Consider the following 24815-nt stretch of genomic DNA (forward strand, 5'->3'; position numbering starts at 1 on the left):
ACCCGGGGGGAGAGAGCTTAATAACCCACTGACTGACTGACACCCGGGGAGAGAGAGCTTAATAACCCACTGACTGACTGACACCCGGGGAGAGAGAGCTTAATAACCCACTGACTGACTGACACCCGGGGAGAGAGAGCTTAATAACCCACTGACTGACTGACACCCGGGGAGAGAGAGCTTAATAACCCACTGACTGACTGACACCCGGGGGAGAGAGCTTAATAACCCACTGACTGACTGACACCCGGGGAGAGAGAGCTTAATAACCCACTGACTGACTGACACCCGGGGAGAGAGAGCTTAATAACCCACTGACTGACTGACACCCGGGGAGAGAGAGCTTAATAACCCACTGACTGACTGACACCCGGGGAGAGAGAGCTTAATAACCCACTGACTGACTGACACCCGGGGAGAGAGAGCTTAATAACCCACTGACTGACTGACACCCGGGGAGAGAGAGCTTAATAACCCACTGACTGACTGACACCCGGGGAGAGAGAGCTTAATAACCCACTGACTGACTGACACCCGGGGAGAGAGAGCTTAATAACCCACTGACTGACTGACACCCGGGGAGAGAGAGCTTAATAACCCACTGACTGACTGACACCCGGGGAGAGAGAGCTTAATAACCCACTGACTGACTGACACCCGGGGAGAGAGAGCTTAATAACCCACTGACTGACTGACACCCGGGGAGAGAGAGCTTAATAACCCACTGACTGACTGACACCCGGGGAGAGAGAGCTTAATAACCCACTGACTGACTGACACCCGGGGAGAGAGAGCTTAATAACCCACTGACTGACTGACACCCGGGGAGAGAGAGCTTAATAACCCACTGACTGACACCCGGGGAGAGAGAGCTTAATAACCCACTGACTGACTGACACCCGGGGAGAGAGAGCTTAATAACCCACTGACTGACTGACACCCGGGGAGAGAGAGCTTAATAACCCACTGACTGACTGACACCCGGGGAGAGAGAGCTTAATAACCCACTGACTGACTGACACCCGGGGAGAGAGAGCTTAATAACCCACTGACTGACTGACACCCGGGGAGAGAGAGCTTAATAACCCACTGACTGACTGACACCCGGGGAGAGAGAGCTTAATAACCCACTGACTGACTGACACCCGGGGAGAGAGAGCTTAATAACCCACTGACTGACTGACACCCGGGGAGAGAGAGCTTAATAACCCACTGACTGACTGACACCCGGGGAGAGAGAGCTTAATAACCCACTGACTGACTGACACCCGGGGAGAGAGAGCTTAATAACCCACTGACTGACTGACACCCGGGGAGAGAGAGCTTAATAACCCACTGACTGACACCCGGGGGGAGAGAGCTTAATAACCCACTGACTGACTGACACCCGGGGAGAGAGAGCTTAATAACCCACTGACTGACTGACACCCGGGGAGAGAGAGCTTAATAACCCACTGACTGACTGACACCCGGGGAGAGAGAGCTTAATAACCCACTGACTGACTGACACCCGGGGAGAGAGAGCTTAATAACCCACTGACTGACACCCGGGGGGAGAGAGAGCTTAATAACCCACTGACTGACTGACACCCGGGGAGAGAGAGCTTAATAACCCACTGACTGACTGACACCCGGGGAGAGAGAGCTTAATAACCCACTGACTGACTGACACCCGGGGAGAGAGAGCTTAATAACCCACTGACTGACACCCGGGGAGAGAGAGCTTAATAACCCACTGACTGACACCCGGGGAGAGAGAGCTTAATAACCCACTGACTGACTGACACCCGGGGAGAGAGAGCTTAATAACCCACTGACTGACTGACACCCGGGGAGAGAGAGCTTAATAACCCACTGACTGACTGACACCCGGGGAGAGAGAGCTTAATAACCCACTGACTGACTGACACCCGGGGAGAGAGAGCTTAATAACCCACTGACTGACTGACACCCGGGGAGAGAGAGAGCTTAATAACCCACTGACTGACTGACACCCGGGGAGAGAGAGCTTAATAACCCACTGACTGACTGACACCCGGGGAGAGAGAGCTTAATAACCCACTGACTGACTGACACCCGGGGAGAGAGAGCTTAATAACCCACTGACTGTCACCCGGGGAGAGAGAGCTTAATAACCCACTGACTGACTGACACCCGGGGAGAGAGAGCTTAATAACCCACTGACTGACTGACACCCGGGGAGAGAGAGCTTAATAACCCACTGACTGACTGACACCCGGGGAGAGAGAGCTTAATAACCCACTGACTGACTGACACCCGGGGAGAGAGAGCTTAATAACCCACTGACTGACTGACACCCGGGGAGAGAGAGCTTAATAACCCACTGACTGACTGACACCCGGGGAGAGAGCTTAATAACCCACTGACTGACTGACACCCGGGGAGAGAGAGCTTAATAACCCACTGACTGACACCCGGGGAGAGAGAGCTTAATAACCCACTGACTGACTGACACCCGGGGAGAGAGAGCTTAATAACCCACTGACTGACTGACACCCGGGGAGAGAGAGCTTAATAACCCACTGACTGACTGACACCCGGGGAGAGAGAGCTTAATAACCCACTGACTGACACCCGGGGAGAGAGAGCTTAATAACCCACTGACTGACTGACACCCGGGGGGAGAGAGCTTAATAACCCACTGACTGACTGACACCCGGGGAGAGAGAGCTTAATAACCCACTGACTGACTGACACCCGGGGAGAGAGAGCTTAATAACCCACTGACTGACTGACACCCGGGGAGAGAGAGCTTAATAACCCACTGACTGACTGACACCCGGGGAGAGAGAGCTTAATAACCCACTGACTGACACCCGGGGAGAGAGAGCTTAATAACCCACTGACTGACTGACACCCGGGGAGAGAGAGCTTAATAACCCACTGACTGACTGACACCCGGGGGGAGAGAGCTTAATAACCCACTGACTGACTGACACCCGGGGAGAGAGAGCTTAATAACCCACTGACTGACTGACACCCGGGGAGAGAGAGAGCTTAATAACCCACTGACTGACTGACACCCGGGGAGAGAGAGCTTAATAACCCACTGACTGACTGACACCCGGGGAGAGAGAGCTTAATAACCCACTGACTGACACCCGGGGGGAGAGAGAGCTTAATAACCCACTGACTGACTGACACCCGGGGAGAGAGAGCTTAATAACCCACTGACTGACTGACACCCGGGGAGAGAGAGCTTAATAACCCACTGACTGACTGACACCCGGGGAGAGAGAGCTTAATAACCCACTGACTGACTGACACCCTGGGGAGAGAGAGCTTAATAACCCACTGACTGACTGACACCCGGGGGGAGAGAGCTTAATAACCCACTGACTGACACCCGGGGAGAGAGAGCTTAATAACCCACTGACTGACTGACACCCGGGGAGAGAGAGCTTAATAACCCACTGACTGACACCCGGGGAGAGAGAGCTTAATAACCCACTGACTGACACCCGGGGAGAGAGAGCTTAATAACCCACTGACTGACTGACACCCGGGGAGAGAGAGCTTAATAACCCACTGACTGACTGACACCCGGGGAGAGAGAGCTTAATAACCCACTGACTGACTGACACCCGGGGGAGAGAGCTTAATAACCCACTGACTGACACCCGGGGAGAGAGAGCTTAATAACCCACTGACTGACTGACACCCGGGGAGAGAGAGCTTAATAACCCACTGACTGACTGACACCCGGGGAGAGAGAGCTTAATAACCCACTGACTGACTGACACCCGGGGAGAGAGAGCGCTTAATAACCCACTGACTGACACCCGGGGAGAGAGAGCTTAATAACCCACTGACTGACACCCGGGGAGAGAGAGCTTAATAACCCACTGACTGACTGACACCCGGGGAGAGAGAGCTTAATAACCCACTGACTGACTGACACCCGGGGAGAGAGAGCTTAATAACCCACTGACTGACTGACTGACACCCGGGGAGAGAGAGCTTAATAACCCACTGACTGACTGACACCCGGGGAGAGAGAGCTTAATAACCCACTGACTGACTGACACCCGGGGAGAGAGAGCTTAATAACCCACTGACTGACTGACACCCGGGGAGAGAGAGCTTAATAACCCACTGACTGACTGACACCCGGGGAGAGAGAGCTTAATAACCCACTGACTGACTGACACCCGGGGAGAGAGAGCTTAATAACCCACTGACTGACTGACACCCGGGGAGAGAGAGCTTAATAACCCACTGACTGACTGACACCCGGGGGGAGAGAGCTTAATAACCCACTGACTGACTGACACCCGGGGAGAGAGAGCTTAATAACCCACTGACTGACTGACACCCGGGGAGAGAGAGCTTAATAACCCACTGACTGACTGACACCCGGGGGGAGAGAGCTTAATAACCCACTGACTGACTGACACCCGGGGAGAGAGAGCTTAATAACCTACTGACTGACTGACACCCGGGGAGAGAGAGCTTAATAACCCACTGACTGACTGACACCCGGGGAGAGAGCTTAATAACCCACTGACTGACTGACACCCGGGGAGAGAGAGCTTAATAACCCACTGACTGTCACCCGGGGAGAGAGAGCTTAATAACCCACTGACTGACTGACACCCGGGGAGAGAGAGCTTAATAACCCACTGACTGACTGACACCCGGGGAGAGAGAGCTTAATAACCCACTGACTGACTGACACCCGGGGAGAGAGAGCTTAATAACCCACTGACTGACTGACACCCGGGGAGAGAGAGCTTAATAACCCACTGACTGACTGACACCCGGGGAGAGAGAGCTTAATAACCCACTGACTGACTGACACCCGGGGAGAGAGCTTAATAACCCACTGACTGAGAGAGCTTAATAACCCACTGACTGACACCCGGGGAGAGAGAGCTTAATAACCCACTGACTGACTGACACCCGGGGAGAGAGCTTAATAACCCACTGACTGACTGACACCCGGGGAGAGAGAGCTTAATAACCCACTGACTGACTGACACCCGGGGAGAGAGAGCTTAATAACCCACTGACTGACTGACACCCGGGGAGAGAGAGCTTAATAACCCACTGACTGACTGACACCCGGGGAGAGAGAGCTTAATAACCCACTGACTGACTGACACCCGGGGAGAGAGAGCTTAATAACCCACTGACTGACTGACACCCGGGGAGAGAGAGCTTAATAACCCACTGACTGACACCCGGGGAGAGAGAGCTTAATAACCCACTGACTGACTGACACCCGGGGAGAGAGAGCTTAATAACCCACTGACTGACACCCGGGGGGAGAGAGCTTAATAACCCACTGACTGACTGACACCCGGGGAGAGAGAGAGCTTAATAACCCACTGACTGACTGACACCCGGGGAGAGAGAGAGCTTAATAACCCACTGACTGACTGACACCCGGGGAGAGAGAGCTTAATAACCCACTGACTGACTGACACCCGGGGAGAGAGAGCTTAATAACCCACTGACTGACACCCGGGGGGAGAGAGAGCTTAATAACCCACTGACTGACTGACACCCGGGGGGAGAGAGAGCTTAATAACCCACTGACTGACTGACACCCGGGGAGAGAGAGCTTAATAACCCACTGACTGACTGACACCCGGGGAGAGAGAGCTTAATAACCCACTGACTGACTGACACCCGGGGAGAGAGAGCTTAATAACCCACTGACTGACTGACACCTGGGGAGAGAGAGCTTAATAACCCACTGACTGACTGACACCCGGGGGGAGAGAGCTTAATAACCCACTGACTGACACCCGGGGAGAGAGAGCTTAATAACCCACTGACTGACTGACCACCGGGGAGAGAGAGCTTAATAACCCACTGACTGACACCCGGGGAGAGAGAGCTTAATAACCCACTGACTGACACCCGGGGAGAGAGAGCTTAATAACCCACTGACTGACTGACACCCGGGGAGAGAGAGCTTAATAACCCACTGACTGACTGACACCCGGGGAGAGAGAGCTTAATAACCCACTGACTGACTGACACCCGGGGAGAGAGAGCTTAATAACCCACTGACTGACTGACACCCGGGGAGAGAGAGAGCTTAATAACCCACTGACTGACTGACACCCGGGGAGAGAGAGCTTAATAACCCACTGACTGACACCCGGGGAGAGAGAGCTTAATAACCCACTGACTGACACCCGGGGAGAGAGAGCTTAATAACCCACTGACTGACTGACACCCGGGGAGAGAGAGCTTAATAACCCACTGACTGACTGACACCCGGGGAGAGAGAGCTTAATAACCCACTGACTGACTGACTGACACCCGGGGAGAGAGAGCTTAATAACCCACTGACTGACTGACACCCGGGGAGAGAGAGCTTAATAACCCACTGACTGACTGACACCCGGGGAGAGAGAGCTTAATAACCCACTGACTGACTGACACCCGGGGAAAGAGAGCTTAATAACCCACTGACTGACTGACACCCGGGGGGAGAGAGCTTAATAACCCACTGACTGACTGAACCCGGGGAGAGAGAGCTTAATAACCCACTGACTGACTGACACCCGGGGAGAGAGAGCTTAATAACCCACTGACTGACTGACACCCGGGGGGAGAGAGCTTAATAACCCACTGACTGACTGACACCCGGGGGGAGAGAGCTTAATAACCCACTGACTGACTGACACCCGGGGGGAGAGAGCTTAATAACCCACTGACTGACTGACACCCGGGGAGAGAGAGCTTAATAACCCACTGACTGACTGACACCCGGGGAGAGAGAGCTTAATAACCCACTGACTGACTGACACCCGGGGGGAGAGAGCTTAATAACCCACTGACTGACTGACACCCGGGGAGAGAGAGCTTAATAACCTACTGACTGACTGACACCCGGGGAGAGAGAGCTTAATAACCCACTGACTGACTGACACCCGGGGAGAGAGCTTAATAACCCACTGACTGACTGACACCCGGGGAGAGAGAGCTTAATAACCCACTGACTGTCACCCGGGGAGAGAGAGCTTAATAACCCACTGACTGACTGACACCCGGGGAGAGAGAGCTTAATAACCCACTGACTGACTGACCACCGGGGAGAGAGAGCTTAATAACCCACTGACTGACACCCGGGGAGAGAGAGCTTAATAACCCACTGACTGACACCCGGGGAGAGAGAGCTTAATAACCCACTGACTGACTGACACCCGGGGAGAGAGAGCTTAATAACCCACTGACTGACTGACACCCGGGGAGAGAGAGCTTAATAACCCACTGACTGACTGACACCCGGGGAGAGAGCTTAATAACCCACTGACTGACTGACACCCGGGGAGAGAGAGCTTAATAACCCACTGACTGACACCCGGGGAGAGAGAGCTTAATAACCCACTGACTGACTGACACCCGGGGAGAGAGAGCTTAATAACCCACTGACTGACTGACTGACACCCGGGGAGAGAGAGCTTAATAACCCACTGACTGACTGACACCCGGGGAGAGAGAGCTTAATAACCCACTGACTGACTGACACCCGGGGAGAGAGAGCTTAATAACCCACTGACTGACTGACTGACACCCGGGGAGAGAGAGCTTAATAACCCACTGACTGACTGACACCCGGGGAGAGAGAGCTTAATAACCCACTGACTGACACCCGGGGAGAGAGAGCTTAATAACCCACTGACTGACTGACACCCGGGGGGAGAGAGCTTAATAACCCACTGACTGACTGACACCCGGGGAGAGAGAGCTTAATAACCCACTGACTGACTGACTGACACCCGGGGAGAGAGAGCTTAATAACCCACTGACTGACTGACACCCGGGGAGAGAGAGCTTAATAACCCACTGACTGACACCTGGGGAGAGAGAGCTTAATAACCCACTGACTGACTGACACCCGGGGGGAGAGAGCTTAATAACCCACTGACTGACACCCGGGGAGAGAGAGCTTAATAACCCACTGACTGACTGACACCCGGGGAGAGAGAGCTTAATAACCCACTGACTGACTGACACCCGGGGAGAGAGAGCTTAATAACCCACTGACTGACTGACACCCGGGGAGAGAGAGCTTAATAACCCACTGACTGACTGACACCCGGGGAGAGAGAGCTTAATAACCCACTGACTGACTGACACCCGGGGAGAGAGAGCTTAATAACCCACTGACTGACACCCGGGGAGAGAGAGCTTAATAACCCACTGACTGACTGACACCCGGGGAGAGAGAGCTTAATAACCCACTGACTGACTGACACCCGGGGAGAGAGCTTAATAACCCACTGACTGACTGACACCCGGGGAGAGAGAGCTTAATAACCCACTGACTGACACCCGGGGAGAGAGAGCTTAATAACCCACTGACTGACTGACACCCGGGGGGAGAGAGCTTAATAACCCACTGACTGACTGACACCCGGGGAGAGAGAGCTTAATAACCCACTGACTGACTGACTGACACCCGGGGAGAGAGAGCTTAATAACCCACTGACTGACTGACACCCGGGGAGAGAGAGCTTAATAACCCACTGACTGACTGACACCCGGAGAGAGAGAGCTTAATAACCCACTGACTGACTGACACCCGGGGAGAGAGAGCTTAATAACCCACTGACTGACACCTGGGGAGAGAGAGCTTAATAACCCACTGACTGACTGACACCCGGGGGGAGAGAGCTTAATAACCCACTGACTGACTGACACCCGGGGAGAGAGAGCTTAATAACCCACTGACTGACTGACACCCGGGGAGAGAGAGCTTAATAACCCACTGACTGACACCCGGGGAGAGAGAGCTTAATAACCCACTGACTGTCACCCGGGGAGAGAGAGCTTAATAACCCACTGACTGACTGACACCCGGGGAGAGAGAGCTTAATAACCCACTGACTGACTGACACCCGGGGAGAGAGAGCTTAATAACCCACTGACTGACTGACACCCGGGGAGAGAGAGCTTAATAACCCACTGACTGACTGACACCCGGGGAGAGAGAGCTTAATAACCCACTGACTGACTGACACCCGGGGAGAGAGCTTAATAACCCACTGACTGACTGACACCCGGGGAGAGAGAGCTTAATAACCCACTGACTGACACCCGGGGAGAGAGAGCTTAATAACCCACTGACTGACTGACACCCGGGGAGAGAGAGCTTAATAACCCACTGACTGACTGACACCCGGGGAGAGAGAGCTTAATAACCCACTGACTGACTGACACCCGGGGAGAGAGCTTAATAACCCACTGACTGACTGACACCCGGGGAGAGAGAGCTTAATAACCCACTGACTGACACCCGGGGAGAGAGAGCTTAATAACCCACTGACTGACTGACACCCGGGGGGAGAGAGCTTAATAACCCACTGACTGACTGACACCCGGGGAGAGAGAGCTTAATAACCCACTGACTGACTGACACCCGGGGAGAGAGAGCTTAATAACCCACTGACTGACTGACACCCGGGGAGAGAGAGCTTAATAACCCACTGACTGACTGACACCCGGGGAGAGAGAGCTTAATAACCCACTGACTGACTGACACCCGGGGAGAGAGAGCTTAATAACCCACTGACTGACTGACACCCGGGGAGAGAGAGAGCTTAATAACCCACTGACTGACTGACACCCGGGGAGAGAGAGCTTAATAACCCACTGACTGACTGACACCCGGGGAGAGAGAGCTTAATAACCCACTGACTGACACCCGGGGGGAGAGAGAGCTTAATAACCCACTGACTGACTGACACCCGGGGAGAGAGAGCTTAATAACCCACTGACTGACTGACACCCGGGGAGAGAGAGCTTAATAACCCACTGACTGACTGACACCCGGGGAGAGAGAGCTTAATAACCCACTGACTGACTGACACCTGGGGAGAGAGAGCTTAATAACCCACTGACTGACTGACACCCGGGGGGAGAGAGCTTAATAACCCACTGACTGACACCCGGGGAGAGAGAGCTTAATAACCCACTGACTGACTGACACCCGGGGAGAGAGAGCTTAATAACCCACTGACTGACACCCGGGGAGAGAGAGCTTAATAACCCACTGACTGACACCCGGGGAGAGAGAGCTTAATAACCCACTGACTGACTGACACCCGGGGAGAGAGAGCTTAATAACCCACTGACTGACTGACACCCGGGGAGAGAGCTTAATAACCCACTGACTGACTGACACCCGGGGGAGAGAGCTTAATAACCCACTGACTGACTGACTGACACCCGGGGAGAGAGAGCTTAATAACCCACTGACTGACTGACACCCGGGGAGAGAGAGCTTAATAACCCACTGACTGACTGACACCCGGAGAGAGAGAGCTTAATAACCCACTGACTGACTGACACCCGGGGAGAGAGAGCTTAATAACCCACTGACTGACACCCGGGGAGAGAGAGCTTAATAACCCACTGACTGACACCCGGGGAGAGAGAGCTTAATAACCCACTGACTGACTGACACCCGGGGAGAGAGAGCTTAATAACCCACTGACTGACTGACACCCGGGGGGAGAGAGAGAGCTTAATAACCCACTGACTGACTGACACCCGGGGGGAGAGAGAGAGCTTAATAACCCACTGACTGACTGACACCCGGGGAGAGAGAGCTTAATAACCCACTGACTGACACCCGGGGAGAGAGAGCTTAATAACCCACTGACTGACTGACACCCGGGGAGAGAGAGCTTAATAACCCACTGACTGACTGACACCCGGGGAGAGAGAGCTTAATAAGCCACTGACTGACTGACACCCGGGGAGAGAGAGCTTAATAACCCACTAACTGACTGACACCCGGGGGAGAGAGAGCTTAATAACCCACTGACTGACACCCGGGGAGAGAGAGCTTAATAACCCACTGACTGACTGACACCCGGGGAGAGAGAGCTTAATAACCCACTGACTGACTGACACCCGGGGAGAGAGAGCTTAATAACCCACTGACTGACTGACACCCGGGGAGAGAGAGCTTAATAAGCCACTGACTGACTGACACCCGGGGAGAGAGAGCTTAATAACCCACTGACTGACTGACTGACACCCGGGGAGAGAGAGCTTAATAACCCATTGACTGACACCCGGGGAGAGAGAGCTTAATAACCCACTGACTGACTGACACCCGGGGAGAGAGAGCTTAATAACCCACTGACTGACTGACACCCGGGGAGAGAGAGGTTAATAACCCACTGACTGACTGACACCCGGGGAGAGAGAGCTTAATAACCCACTGACTGACTGACACCCGGGGAGAGAGAGCTTAATAACCCACTGACTGACTGACACCCGGGGAGAGAGAGCTTAATAACCCACTGACTGACTGACACCCGGGGAGAGAGAGCTTAATAACCCACTGACTGACTGACACCCGGGGAGAGAGAGCTTAATAACCCACTGACTGACTGACACCCGGGGAGAGAGAGCTTAATAACCCACTGACTGACTGACACCCGGGGAGAGAGAGCTTAATAACCCACTGACTGACTGACACCCGGGGAGAGAGAGCTTAATAACCCACTGACTGACTGACACCCGGGGAGAGAGAGCTTAATAACCCACTGACTGACACCCGGGGGGAGAGAGCTTAATAACCCACTGACTGACTGACACCCGGGGGGAGAGAGCTTAATAACCCACTGACTGACTGACACCCGGGGAGAGAGAGCTTAATAACCCACTGACTGACTGACACCCGGGGAGAGAGAGAGCTTAATAACCCACTGACTGACTGACACCCGGGGAGAGAGAGCTTAATAAGCCACTGACTGACACCCGGGGAGAGAGAGCTTAATAACCCACTGACTGACTGACACCCGGGGAGAGAGAGCTTAATAACCCACTGACTGACTGACACCCGGGGAGAGAGAGGTTAATAACCCACTGACTGACTGACACCCGGGGAGAGAGAGCTTAATAACCCACTGACTGACTGACACCCGGGGAGAGAGAGCTTAATAACCCACTGACTGACTGACACCCGGGGAGAGAGAGCTTAATAACCCACTGACTGACTGACACCCGGGGAGAGAGAGCTTAATAACCCACTGACTGACTGACACCCGGGGAGAGAGAGCTTAATAACCCACTGACTGACACCCGGGGGGAGAGAGCTTAATAACCCACTGACTGACTGACACCCGGGGAGAGAGAGCTTAATAACCCACTGACTGACTGACACCCGGGGAGAGAGAGCTTAATAACCCACTGACTGACTGACACCCGGGGAGAGAGAGAGCTTAATAACCCACTGACTGACTGACACCCGGGGGGAGAGAGCTTAATAAGCCACTGACTGACACCCGGGGAGAGAGAGCTTAATAACCCACTGACTGACTGACACCCGGGGAGAGAGCTTAATAACCCACTGACTGACTGACACCCGGGGAGAGAGAGCTTAATAACCCACTGACTGACTGACACCCGGGGGGAGAGAGAGCTTAATAACCCACTGACTGACTGACACCCGGGGAGAGAGCTTAATAACCCACTGACTGACTGACACCCGGGGAGAGAGAGAGAGCTTAATAACCCACTGACTGACTGACACCCGGGGAGAGAGAGAGAGCTTAATAACCCACTGACTGACTGACACCCGGGGAGAGAGAGCTTAATAACCCACTGACTGACTGACACCCGGGGAGAGAGAGCTTAATAACCCACTGACTGACTGACACCCGGGGAGAGAGAGCTTAATAACCCACTGACTGACTGACACCCGGGGAGAGAGAGAGCTTAATAACCCACTGACTGACTGACACCCGGGGAGAGAGAGAGCTTAATAACCCACTGACTGACTGACACCCGGGGGGAGAGAGCTTAATAACCCACTGACTGACACCCGGGGAGAGAGAGCTTAATAACCCACTGACTGACTGACACCCGGGGGGAGAGAGCTTAATAACTGACTGACTGACTGACTGACACCCGGGGAGAGAGAGCTTAATAACCCACTGACTGACTGACACCCGGGGAGAGAGAGCTTAATAACCCACTGACTGACTGACACCCGGGGAGAGAGAGCTTAATAACCCACTGACTGACTGACTGACACCCGGGGAGAGAGAGCTTAATAACTGACTGACTGACACCCGGGGAGCGTGCGGTTAATGAGCTCATTACACGCACTGACTGGGGAGTAAGGGGTTAATACCTTAGGCTGAGCTCCATCATGTGATGTGTACCATCTTTCAAACAGGTTTGGAGAGTTAATCATTAATCTCAGCCAGAGATCCCCTAATCCCCCATAGTAGTAGGTTTTAGTAACTAAAACTTGGTTGAATGACTGAATGTTGCTCTACTCATGCAATCTGTTTTCTCGTAGCTCAAGTTAATACTAAGACGATAGAAAAGAAGGATGGAGAAGATGTCACTTTCCAGGCGGAGTACAATGGACCCCTCACTGATATCGGCTGGAAGGTCGGAGAGAATAAATATGTGGATTTAGATAAAGAGAGCCAACACTTCTTTCGGAAAGATTTGGAAGCCCGGACCAATGTATCCTTCGATAATAGGACCCTCACATTAAAACACTTGGTGGTGTCAGACAGTGGGGACTATAGTGTCAATGTTCTGGATTCAGGAAAATCGTTTGAAACAAAATTCTTCCTTAAAGTAGCTCGTAAGTATTTGACCAGCATTATTTTAACATCGCCGGTATATGTAGCTTTGGGACACGGCTCGGTTAAATCAGGGCTTCATCAATATGTTTGGAATCTAGCAGCTGCTAAAAACGTTAGGAGCCAGAACCACTACAGCTTATTGTATGACCTATATAGCTAAATGTTGTAGTTCTGGTGATTAAAGACTGTCCCTGCAAAATTTTGAATGTAAAAACTGCCTTTTCAGAGAAAAAGGCAGTGTTTACGCATTGTTGCCTAGTAACCCTTCTAGTGACAGTCACTCAGACGGCCTCTAGAGGTGCATCGTGGGTCAATGCTGCACAGTGTGCAGCAGTTATGTTCTGCATGGAGGTACTGAACGTTTCCCATAGAGATGCATTGATCAGTACGTCTCTTTGCGGAAATGCTGATTGCGCAGCCCGGCGTTTTGACATACATGCTGTGACGGACCCGCTGGCACTCCGACCGAGTACCTCCGCCAATCAATGCTCCTAGTGCTTGCCGAGGACTCCAAGCACTCCAACCGACACCATCAGCACTGCAGACCTATCCCACCCCCAAGCATGAGCCAAGGCTTCAAGAAAGGGTCAAGCAGCTCTGTTTAATGAGCACCAAAGCAACAGCACTCACGCAGCAAAACAACTCCTCCTCAGAGGAAAACAAAATGAGTTAAAAGGTCAGACCGTGCTTGAATATATGACAGTTATTGGGTCAGACAGTGTTTGAATATATGACAGTTATTGGGTCAGACAGTGTATGAATGTGACAGTTATTGGGTCAGACAGGGTATGAATATATGACAGTTATTGGGTCAGACCGTGTTTGAATATATGACAGTTATTGGGACAGACAGTGTTTGAATATATGACAGTTATTGGGTCAGACAGTGTTTGAATATATGACAGTTATTGGGACAGACAGTGTTTGAATATATGACAGTTATTGGGACAGACAGTGTATGAATATATGACAGTTATTGGGACAGACAGTGTATGAATATATGACAGTTATTGGGACAGACAGTGTTTGAATATATGACAGTTATTGGGTCAGACAGTGTTTGAATATATGACAGTTATTGGGACAGACGGTGTTTGAATATATGACAGTTATTGGGACAGACGGTGTTTGAATATATGACAGTTATTGGGACAGACGGTGTTTGAATATGACAGTTATTGGGTCAGACTGTGTTTGAATATATGACAGTTATTGGGACAGATGGTGTTTGAATGTGACAGTTATTGGGTCAGACGGTGTTTGAATATATGACAGTTATTGGGACAGACAGTGTTTGAATATATGACAGTTATTGGGACAGACGGTGTTTGAATATATGACAGTTATTGGGTCAGACTGTGTTTGAATATATGACAGTTATTGGGTCAGACGGTGTTTGAATATATGACAGTTATTGGGTCAGACGGTGTTTGAATATATGACAGTTATTGGGTCAGACGGTGTTTGAATATATGACAGTTATTGGGTCAGACTGTGTTTGAATATATGACAGTTATTGGGTCAGACAGTGTTTGAATATATGACAGTTATTGGGTCAGACAGTGTTTGAATATATGACAGTTATTGGGTCAGACAGTGTTTGAATATATGACAGTTATTGGGTCAGACAGTGTTTGAATATATGACAGTTATTGGGTCAGACGGTGTATGAATGTGACAGTTATTGGGTCAGACGGTGTTTGAATATATGACAGTTATTGGGTCAGACAGTGTTTGAATATATGACAGTTATTGGGGTCAGACAGTGTTTGAATATATGACAGTTATTGGGTCAGACAGTGTATGAATGTGACAGTTATCGGGTCAGACAGTGTTTGAATATATGACCGTTATTGGGGTCAGACAGTGTTTGAATATATGACAGTTATTGGGTCAGACGGTGTATGAATGTGACAGTTATTGGGTCAGACGGTGTATGAATGTGACAGTTATTGGGTCAGACGGTGTATGAATGTGACAGTTATTGGGTCAGACGGTGTTTGAATATATGACAGTTATTGGGACAGACGGTGTTTGAATATATGACAGTTATTGGGACAGACGGTGTTTGAATATGACAGTTATTGGGTCAGACTGTGTTTGAATATATGACAGTTATTGGGACAGATGGTGTTTGAATGTGACAGTTATTGGGTCAGACGGTGTTTGAATATATGACAGTTATTGGGACAGACAGTGTTTGAATATATGACAGTTATTGGGACAGACGGTGTTTGAATATATGACAGTTATTGGGTCAGACTGTGTTTGAATATATGACAGTTATTGGGTCAGACGGTGTTTGAATATATGACAGTTATTGGGTCAGACGGTGTTTGAATATATGACAGTTATTGGGTCAGACGGTGTTTGAATATATGACAGTTATTGGGTCAGACTGTGTTTGAATATATGACAGTTATTGGGTCAGACAGTGTTTGAATATATGACAGTTATTGGGTCAGACAGTGTTTGAATATATGACAGTTATTGGGTCAGACAGTGTTTGAATATATGACAGTTATTGGGTCAGACAGTGTTTGAATATATGACAGTTATTGGGTCAGACGGTGTATGAATGTGACAGTTATTGGGTCAGACGGTGTTTGAATATATGACAGTTATTGGGTCAGACAGTGTTTGAATATATGACAGTTATTGGGGTCAGACAGTGTTTGAATATATGACAGTTATTGGGTCAGACAGTGTATGAATGTGACAGTTATCGGGTCAGACAGTGTTTGAATATATGACCGTTATTGGGGTCAGACAGTGTTTGAATATATGACAGTTATTGGGTCAGACGGTGTATGAATGTGACAGTTATTGGGTCAGACGGTGTATGAATGTGACAGTTATTGGGTCAGACGGTGTATGAATGTGACAGTTATTGGGTCAGACGGTGTATGAATGTGACAGTTATTGGGTCAGACGGTGTTTGAATATATGACAGTTATTGGGTCAGACGGTTTTTGAATATATGACAGTTATTGGGTCAGACGGTGTTTGAATATATGACAGTTATTGGGTCAGACAGTGTTTGAATGTGACAGTTATTGGGTCAGACCGTGTTTGAAAGTGACAGTTATTGGGTCAGACGGTGTTTGAATATATGACAGTTATAGGGGTTTAAACTGGTGTTCTAAGAGAGGGGGGGGAATAAAACAGTCAAACTAAGTCCATAAAACAGGGGTTTTCTTCACACTCTGCATCCGAAGTGCATAGCAAAACTGCAGATCCTTTGTCAGAGCATTTTAAGGGCCAGAACCAGTCTAATCAAATCCACTATGCTCAAATAACGTATTTAATGGGCAAAATCTTCCAGGGGCCATAGTCGCAGGGCAGGAGGCTGGCAATTAGTCCTCTCCAGGCACAAGTGGCGAAGGGCACTTTGTCACACATGCGCTATAGCCTCCTGCATTGGATTGGCTGATATCTAAACTAATGATCTCAGCCATGGAGGTCAGGCCAGACTCTGCTACACACACTCTCATTAGAGCATGTCTGACTGCAATTTCTGGTGATACTTTTTTCGTGTTACAAATTGTGTTTTCAACACCTGCATATCTCTGTTCCAGCTGCCACGCCCAAAGTCGGTATCGATCCTACAAGGCCTAACGTCACTCTGCACTGTGATTCCACAACTAAGAATGTATTGTACGAATGGTTCAACAGCACCGGGACTGGAAGGGTTCCATTGATCTCCACGGCCAATTACACTGCGCCCATCAAATTGTTCAAAACCAATGACTCTTATACCTGCGTTGTGAGCATCAATTCGTACGAATCGGAGGCCTCACTAGTTATTGGTGACCTACCCAAAGGTAAGTGTCCCTCTCTGGTGTGGGGCATGTATCAATCATTGTGAAATGGGGGTCTTCAATTAGTGAGAGCTATGAAAGAAACATTTGATTTTATAATAAAACCAGTTTACGTAGAATTGTATGAAATGTATTAAAGGTCCCTGAACACACGCCTATAGCCATGTAATAACATAGAATTGTATGAAAGGTATTAAAGGTCCCTGAACACACGCCTATAGCCATGTAATAACAGAATTGTATGAAAGGTATTAAAGGTCCCTGAACACACGCCTATAGCCATGTAATAACATAGAATTGTATGAAAGGTATTAAAGGTCCCTGAACACACACCTATAGCCATGTAATAACATAGAATTGTATGAAAGGTATTAAAGGTCCCTGAACACACACCTATAGCCATGTAATAACATAGAATTGTATGAAAGGTATTAAAGGTCCCTGAACACACACCTATAGCCATGTAATAACATAGAATTGTATGAATTGTATTAAAGGTCCCTGAACACACGCCTATAGCCATGTAATAACATAGAATTGTATGAAAGGTATTAAAGGTCCCTGAACACACGCCTATAGCCATGTAATAACATAGAATTGTATGAAAGGTATTAAAGGTCCCTGAACACACACCTATAGCCATGTAATAACAGAATTGTATGAAATGTATTAAAGGTCCCTGAACACACGCCTATAGCCATGTAATAACAGAATTGTATGAAAGGTATTAAAGGTCCCTGAACACGCACCTATAGCCATGTAATAACATAGAATTGTATGAAAGGTCCCTGAACACACGCCTATAGCCATGTAATAACATAGAATTGTATGAAAGGTATTAAAGGTCCCTGTACACACACCTATAGCCATGTAATAACAGAATTGTATGAAAGGTATTAAAGGTCCCTGAACACACACCTATAGCCATGTAATAACAGAATTGTATGAAATGTATTAAAGGTCCCTGAACACACGCCTATAGCCATGTAATAACATAGAATTGTATGAAAGGTATTAAAGGTCCCTGAGCACACGCCTATAGCCATGTAATAACATAGAATTGTATGAAATGTATTAAAGGTCCCTGAACACACGCCTATAGCCATGTAATAACATAGAATTGTATGAAAGGTATTAAAGGTCCCTGAACACACGCCTATAGCCATGTAATAACAGAATTGTATGAAATGTATTAAAGGTCCCTGAACACACACCTATAGCCATGTAATAACATAGAATTGTATGAAAGGTATTAAAGGTCCCTGAACACACGCCTATAGCCATGTAATAACAGAATTGTATGAAATGTATTAAAGGTCCCTGAACACACGCCTATAGCCATGTAATAACATAGAATTGTATGAAATGTATTAAAGGTCCCTGAACACACACCTATAGCCATGTAATAACATAGAATTGTATGAAAGGTATTAAAGGTCCCTGAACACACACCTATAGCCATGTAATAACAGAATTGTATGAATTGTATTAAAGGTCCCTGAACACACGCCTATAGCCATGTAATAACATAGAATTGTATGAAAGGTATTAAAGGTCCCTGAGCACACACACCTATAGCCATGTAATAACATAGAATTGTATGAAAGGTATTAAAGGTCCCTGAACACACACCTATAGCCATGTAATAACAAAGAATTGTATGAAAGGTATTAAAGGTCCCTGAACACACACCTATAGCCATGTAATAACAGAATTGTATGAAAGGTATTAAAGGTCCCTGAACACACGCCTATAGCCATGTAATAACAGAATTGTATGAAAGGTATTAAAGGTCCCTGAACACACGCCTATAGCCATGTAATAACATAGAATTGTATGAAAGGTATTAAAGGTCCCTGAACACACACCTATAGCCATGTAATAACAGAATTGTATGAATTGTATTAAAGGTCCCTGAACACACGCCTATAGCCATGTAATAACATAGAATTGTATGAAAGGTATTAAAGGTCCCTGAACACACACCTATAGCCATGTAATAACATAGAATTGTATGAAAGGTATTAAAGGTCCCTGAACACACACCTATAGCCATGTAATAACAGAATTGTATGAAATGTATTAAAGGTCCCTGAACACACGCCTATAGCCATGTAATAACAGAATTGTATGAAAGGTATTAAAGGTCCCTGAACACACGCCTATAGCCATGTAATAACATAGAATTGTATGAAAGGTATTAAAGGTCCCTGAACACACACCTATAGCCATGTAATAACATAGAATTGTATGAAAGGTATTAAAGGTCCCTGAACACACGCCTATAGCCATGTAATAACAGAATTGTATGAAAGGTATTAAAGGTCCCTGAACACACGCCTATAGCCATGTAATAACATAGAATTGTATGAAAGGTATTAAAGGTCCCTGAACACACACCTATAGCCATGTAATAACAGAATTGTATGAATTGTATTAAAGGTCCCTGAACACACGCCTATAGCCATGTAATAACAGAATTGTATGAAAGGTATTAAAGGTCCCTGAGCACACACACCTATAGCCATGTAATAACATAGAATTGTATGAAAGGTATTAAAGGTCCCTGAACACACACCTATAGCCATGTAATAACATAGAATTGTATGAAAGGTATTAAAGGTCCCTGAACACACACCTATAGCCATGTAATAACAGAATTGTATGAAATGTATTAAAGGTCCCTGAACACACGCCTATAGCCATGTAATAACAGAATTGTATGAAAGGTATTAAAGGTCCCTGAACACACGCCTATAGCCATGTAATAACATAGAATTGTATGAAAGGTATTAAAGGTCCCTGAACACACGCCTATAGCCATGTAATAACAGAATTGTATGAAAGGTATTAAAGGTCCCTGAACACACGCCTATAGCCATGTAATAACATAGAATTGTATGAAAGGTATTAAAGGTCCCTGAACACACACCTATAGCCATGTAATAACAGAATTGTATGAATTGTATTAAAGGTCCCTGAACACACGCCTATAGCCATGTAATAACAGAATTGTATGAAAGGTATTAAAGGTCCCTGAACACACACCTATAGCCATGTAATAACAGAATTGTATGAATTGTATTAAAGGTCCCTGAACACACGCCTATAGCCATGTAATAACAGAATTGTATGAAAGGTATTAAAGGTCCCTGAGCACACACACCTATAGCCATGTAATAACATAGAATTGTATGAAAGGTATTAAAGGTCCCTGAACACACACCTATAGCCATGTAATAACATAGAATTGTATGAAAGGTATTAAAGGTCCCTGAACACACACCTATAGCCATGTAATAACAGAATTGTATGAAATGTATTAAAGGTCCCTGAACACACGCCTATAGCCATGTAATAACAGAATTGTATGAAAGGTATTAAAGGTCCCTGAACACACGCCTATAGCCATGTAATAACATAGAATTGTATGAAAGGTATTAAAGGTCCCTGAACACACACATAGCCATGTAGTCGTGTTGTACTCAGTTCATGGTTACACAGCCAGGATCGGCTGGGGTTTTTATTTTGGAAAGTGGTTATACGGTTAAGCTGTTGTGTGTTTGTTTTTTTGTTTGTGTTTTTTTTGTTATTAAAATGATAACTATAATCATTACATCTGTTGTTTTTTTTTTTTCTTCTCTTCTCTACAGAGCTAGAGTTACATACAAGGAATCGTTACTGGATCCTTGCACCTCTTTTTGTTTGTATAATTCTGGCTGTGTTATTTTTCATTTTGAGGAAACGTGAGTATTGAATGTAGAACAGATTTAACATAGATTTTTCAGTCTTTGTCTAAGTCTCCTAACATTACTAATCAACACAAATCATCACTTTGAGGATACACAATGCCATCTTTACTTTCCCTATATTTCACAGACATGTTTGTGAGTTGTGACCGGTAAAACTAAATGTAGAAACCTGCCTCTTTACCCTGTGCCTTCATCTTGGCTCCCTTTCAGTAATTGTTCAAAGCTCCACCCCTTACACCTGGCAGCCATTATAGAGCGATGTGAATAGAGGAGAAGAAACGGAATGAATGTGGGTTTTGTATGATTAATAATTCTGGGGCAAAGTGGAGCAGTCACTATGGAAACCGGCAAAGAAACCCCCTAGTGAGTGCCCACTAGCCCTAGGAATACACTATTTGGATTTAGATTTTACTTGCTGCACTGCTTGGTGTTCATTTAGGAGCTTTACACCAGAATTAGTCTTTATAATTAACCCCGACATTCCTGTATCACCCTATACAATGCTATCTGTGCCAGGACTGAATGGAAATGCCGAGTAAGCTACTCCATCTTTAATGTACATTTCTAATAGAAAAGAAGCTCAATTAATGTTACAGGTGACTTTCTATCTTTTATTCTATGCAGGAATTTGTAATGAAGGAACAATTCCTCTGTAAGGGATCTGATTCGTGTTGGATGTATTCTCTGTACCTCCATCCTTCCCACATTAATATGTTAAACACTGTGTATTTATTCTGTGTCCATACCTCTCTTTACACTAATGTACTATGGGATAGTAAATGTATCTGTTCTGTGCTTGCACTATTCTCACGTTAAAGGGACGTTATAGTCAACAGAGCAACTACTAATGTTGTCCTGGTGACTAGAATCTTTCCTTTCAGGCTTTTTGCTGTAAACACGGTCTTTTCAGAGAAAATGCAGTGTTTATATTACAGCAGAGGTCCTCCAATCCGGCCCCCCAGATGTTGCTTAACTACAACTCCCATGATTCTCTGCCTATCTATGTAATTCAAAGAATCATGGTGAACTACAACATCTGGGGGGCCGGAGTTTGAGGACCAATGTATTGTAGCCTAGGATCGCCTCCATTGGCCACTCCTCAGATAGATGGAGACTCATTCATCCTTGGGTGAGATCAGGAAAAACCAAACAGGCAAAATGACCAGATCCTAGGTTTCAGGCACGTCTGGCTTTTACAGCCTGCTAATTAGATGCAGCTGACCCGAATTGGAAAAGGACTGCAGGTGGGTAAGCACTGCTTAATCCAGGCAAGGGGTCAGGAAGCAGAATAATGCAGACAGATATCACGGCAGAGAACCTGACTGGGATGCTGGAGCTGTGAGTTCAAACCTAGCCAGGTCTCTTAAAGGGGTGGCCACGCCTTGCTGTCTGCAGGGCTCGGGCTGTGCCGTGACATTCTGCCATGTAGGGATTTTCATGACTTGTGCTGCATTGATTCCCTAGTAAATGCTTTGGGGTTTGCTCTGCCCAGTCATGCAGTAATTGTTTATTTAGGAGAAGGAAGAACAGTCACTATGTGAAAGGGATTAGTTGTTGCTTTTTGTGATTTTATTCATGTGAACAAGGACTCAACAAATCCCAGGTTGCCAGGTTGAAATTTTGACCTGGCGTCTTGGATTTTATTCCCTTTAGCTGAAGGTAGGATGGAGCCAGCCAGTCGTCCGGGGAAGCAAGGGCGTCCGGCTCAGATCGTAGGGGTGGCCGCCCGGGAAAGCATGCCAACGGCCTTCCTGAGGAGCGTCTCAGTGGTCAGCTCGGAAAGCATGCGAGGGAGCAGTGATCTTCAAGCGTCTCCTCTGCTCCCTCGCTGTGTTTAATTATGCCGGGAGCTGGAATGATGTCATTCTGGTCTGGCATCACTACATGGAGCAGAAAGGAACTGCAGGTAGATTACTGCTCCCTCGCACACAGGATGAGAGAGCAGCACCACTAGACCCCAGGGTAACATCCACTCAGCTCTCCCAAAGGTAAGAAGGCTGGGTGGATTAAATTGGAAAATGTATGTGAGTCTCTGTCAGTATGTGTAATTGTGTCTCTCTGTCAGTATGTGTATTTGTGTGTCTTCCTCTTCCTCAATTGTAGATTTCACGTAAATTAAACGTTGCTAGTTTTAATAAAACTGGCTCCTAGATTCTAAACAAATTTGTCAAGACCTGATGTGACTTTTGGATTGGAATTTAGTTGCATAACTCGATGTCCTATAATTACACTGAATACCTTTTTATCCCACCACTGTTTAATATGATAGGTAAACCATTTCATGTATTGAAGGCCGACATTAGAGAGGTAGCTAGTTATTTTATTTATTTATTATTGCCATTTATATAGCGCCAACAGATTCCGTAGCGCTTTACAATATTATGAGAGGGGGATTTAACTATAAATAGGACAATTACAAATAAACTTACAGGAACAATAGGTTGAAGAGGACCCTGCTCAAACGAGCTTACATTCTATATTATTCTGAAGATATTCAGGTCATAATGTCTGTGGAACGTCATTCCTTGAATTGATAAATTAGGATGAAGGGTGGATCTGACTCCTCTTTATTGTAGATTGTCCTGAGAATGGGAACGTTTACCATGCAGCAGCCAAGGAAGAGGATGCCAGTTCACTTACAAAACTGTGAAGGTGCAAGGAGATATAAAGCCATTGGTGAGACAGATGGGGACCTGGGAATCTGTAGCTTTTGAGCTTGTTTTACAGAATGCAAATCTGTGCTTGGCTAGTGTTTAGAGCTGTGCTTGGCTAGTGTTTAGAGCTGTGCTTGGCTAGTGTTTAGAGCTGTGCTTGGCTAGTGTTTAGAGCTGTGCTTGGCTAGTGTTTAGAGCTGTGCTTGGCTAGTGTTTAGAGCTGTGCTTGGCTAGTGTTTAGAGCTGTGCTTGGCTAGTGTTTAGAGCTGTGCTTGGCTAGTGTTTAGAGCTGTGCTTGGCTAGTGTTTAGAGCTGTGCTTGGCTAGTGTTTAGAGCTGTGCTTGGCTAGTGTTTAGAGCTGTGCTTGGCTAGTGTTTAGAGCTGTGCTTGGCTAGTGTTTAGAGCTGTGCTTGGCTAGTGTTTAGAGCTGTGCTTGGCTAGTGTTTAGAGCTGTGCTTGGCTAGTGTTTAGAGCTGTGCTTGGCTAGTGTTTAGAGCTGTGCTTGGCTAGTGTTTAGAGCTGTGCTTGGCTAGTGTTTAGAGCTGTGCTTGGCTAGTGTTTAGAGCTGTGCTTGGCTAGTGTTTAGAGCTGTGCTTGGCTAGTGTTTAGAGCTGTGCTTGGCTAGTGTTTGCTTTTATAGAGCTGTGCTTGGCTAGCACTAGTTCGCACTACAGCTAATGTCAACGTAGCTACTGGGGACTGCTTCTTTAACCAGGATAAAAGAACAAGGAATGTTGGTAAACGTTTTCTTTATAAAGGCTATTAAGGGATAGTATTGATGAATTAATTGAGAAGAACATTATTGGCAAAAAACAGCATAGGTCATGTCAAACTAACCTAAATGCATTCTACGAAGAAGTAAGTAGAAGTATAGATCAGGGTGTGGATGTGATCTACTTGGATTTTGCCAAGGCTTTTGATACGGTTTCTCACAATAGGTTAGTGTTCAAACTCCAAGAAATTGGTCTAGATGGAAATGACCGT

The 24815-nt window shown here is 47.4% G+C and overlaps 1 protein-coding gene across 2 annotated transcripts in view; it reads left to right on the plus strand.

Moving 5' to 3' along the window:
- Positions 1 to 24815, plus strand: part of LOC134601419 (uncharacterized) — a 79690-nt gene that overhangs the window by 51277 nt on the left and 3598 nt on the right. The window contains exons 2-5 of one of the 2 annotated variants that reach the window (XM_063445906.1): positions 13307 to 13603; positions 17183 to 17428; positions 21079 to 21171; positions 23754 to 23853. In XM_063445906.1, coding sequence (XP_063301976.1) covers positions 13307 to 13603; positions 17183 to 17428; positions 21079 to 21171; positions 23754 to 23827 — 710 coding nt within the window. In that variant the 3' untranslated portion in view covers positions 23828 to 23853. The remainder of the gene's footprint in view (positions 1 to 13306; positions 13604 to 17182; positions 17429 to 21078; positions 21172 to 23753; positions 23854 to 24815) is intronic. The other variant, XM_063445914.1, reaches the window with a different exon arrangement.

This window comes from Pelobates fuscus, chromosome 1, assembly GCF_036172605.1.
Source record: "Pelobates fuscus isolate aPelFus1 chromosome 1, aPelFus1.pri, whole genome shotgun sequence".
NCBI classification, from domain to species: Eukaryota; Metazoa; Chordata; class Amphibia; order Anura; family Pelobatidae; genus Pelobates; species Pelobates fuscus.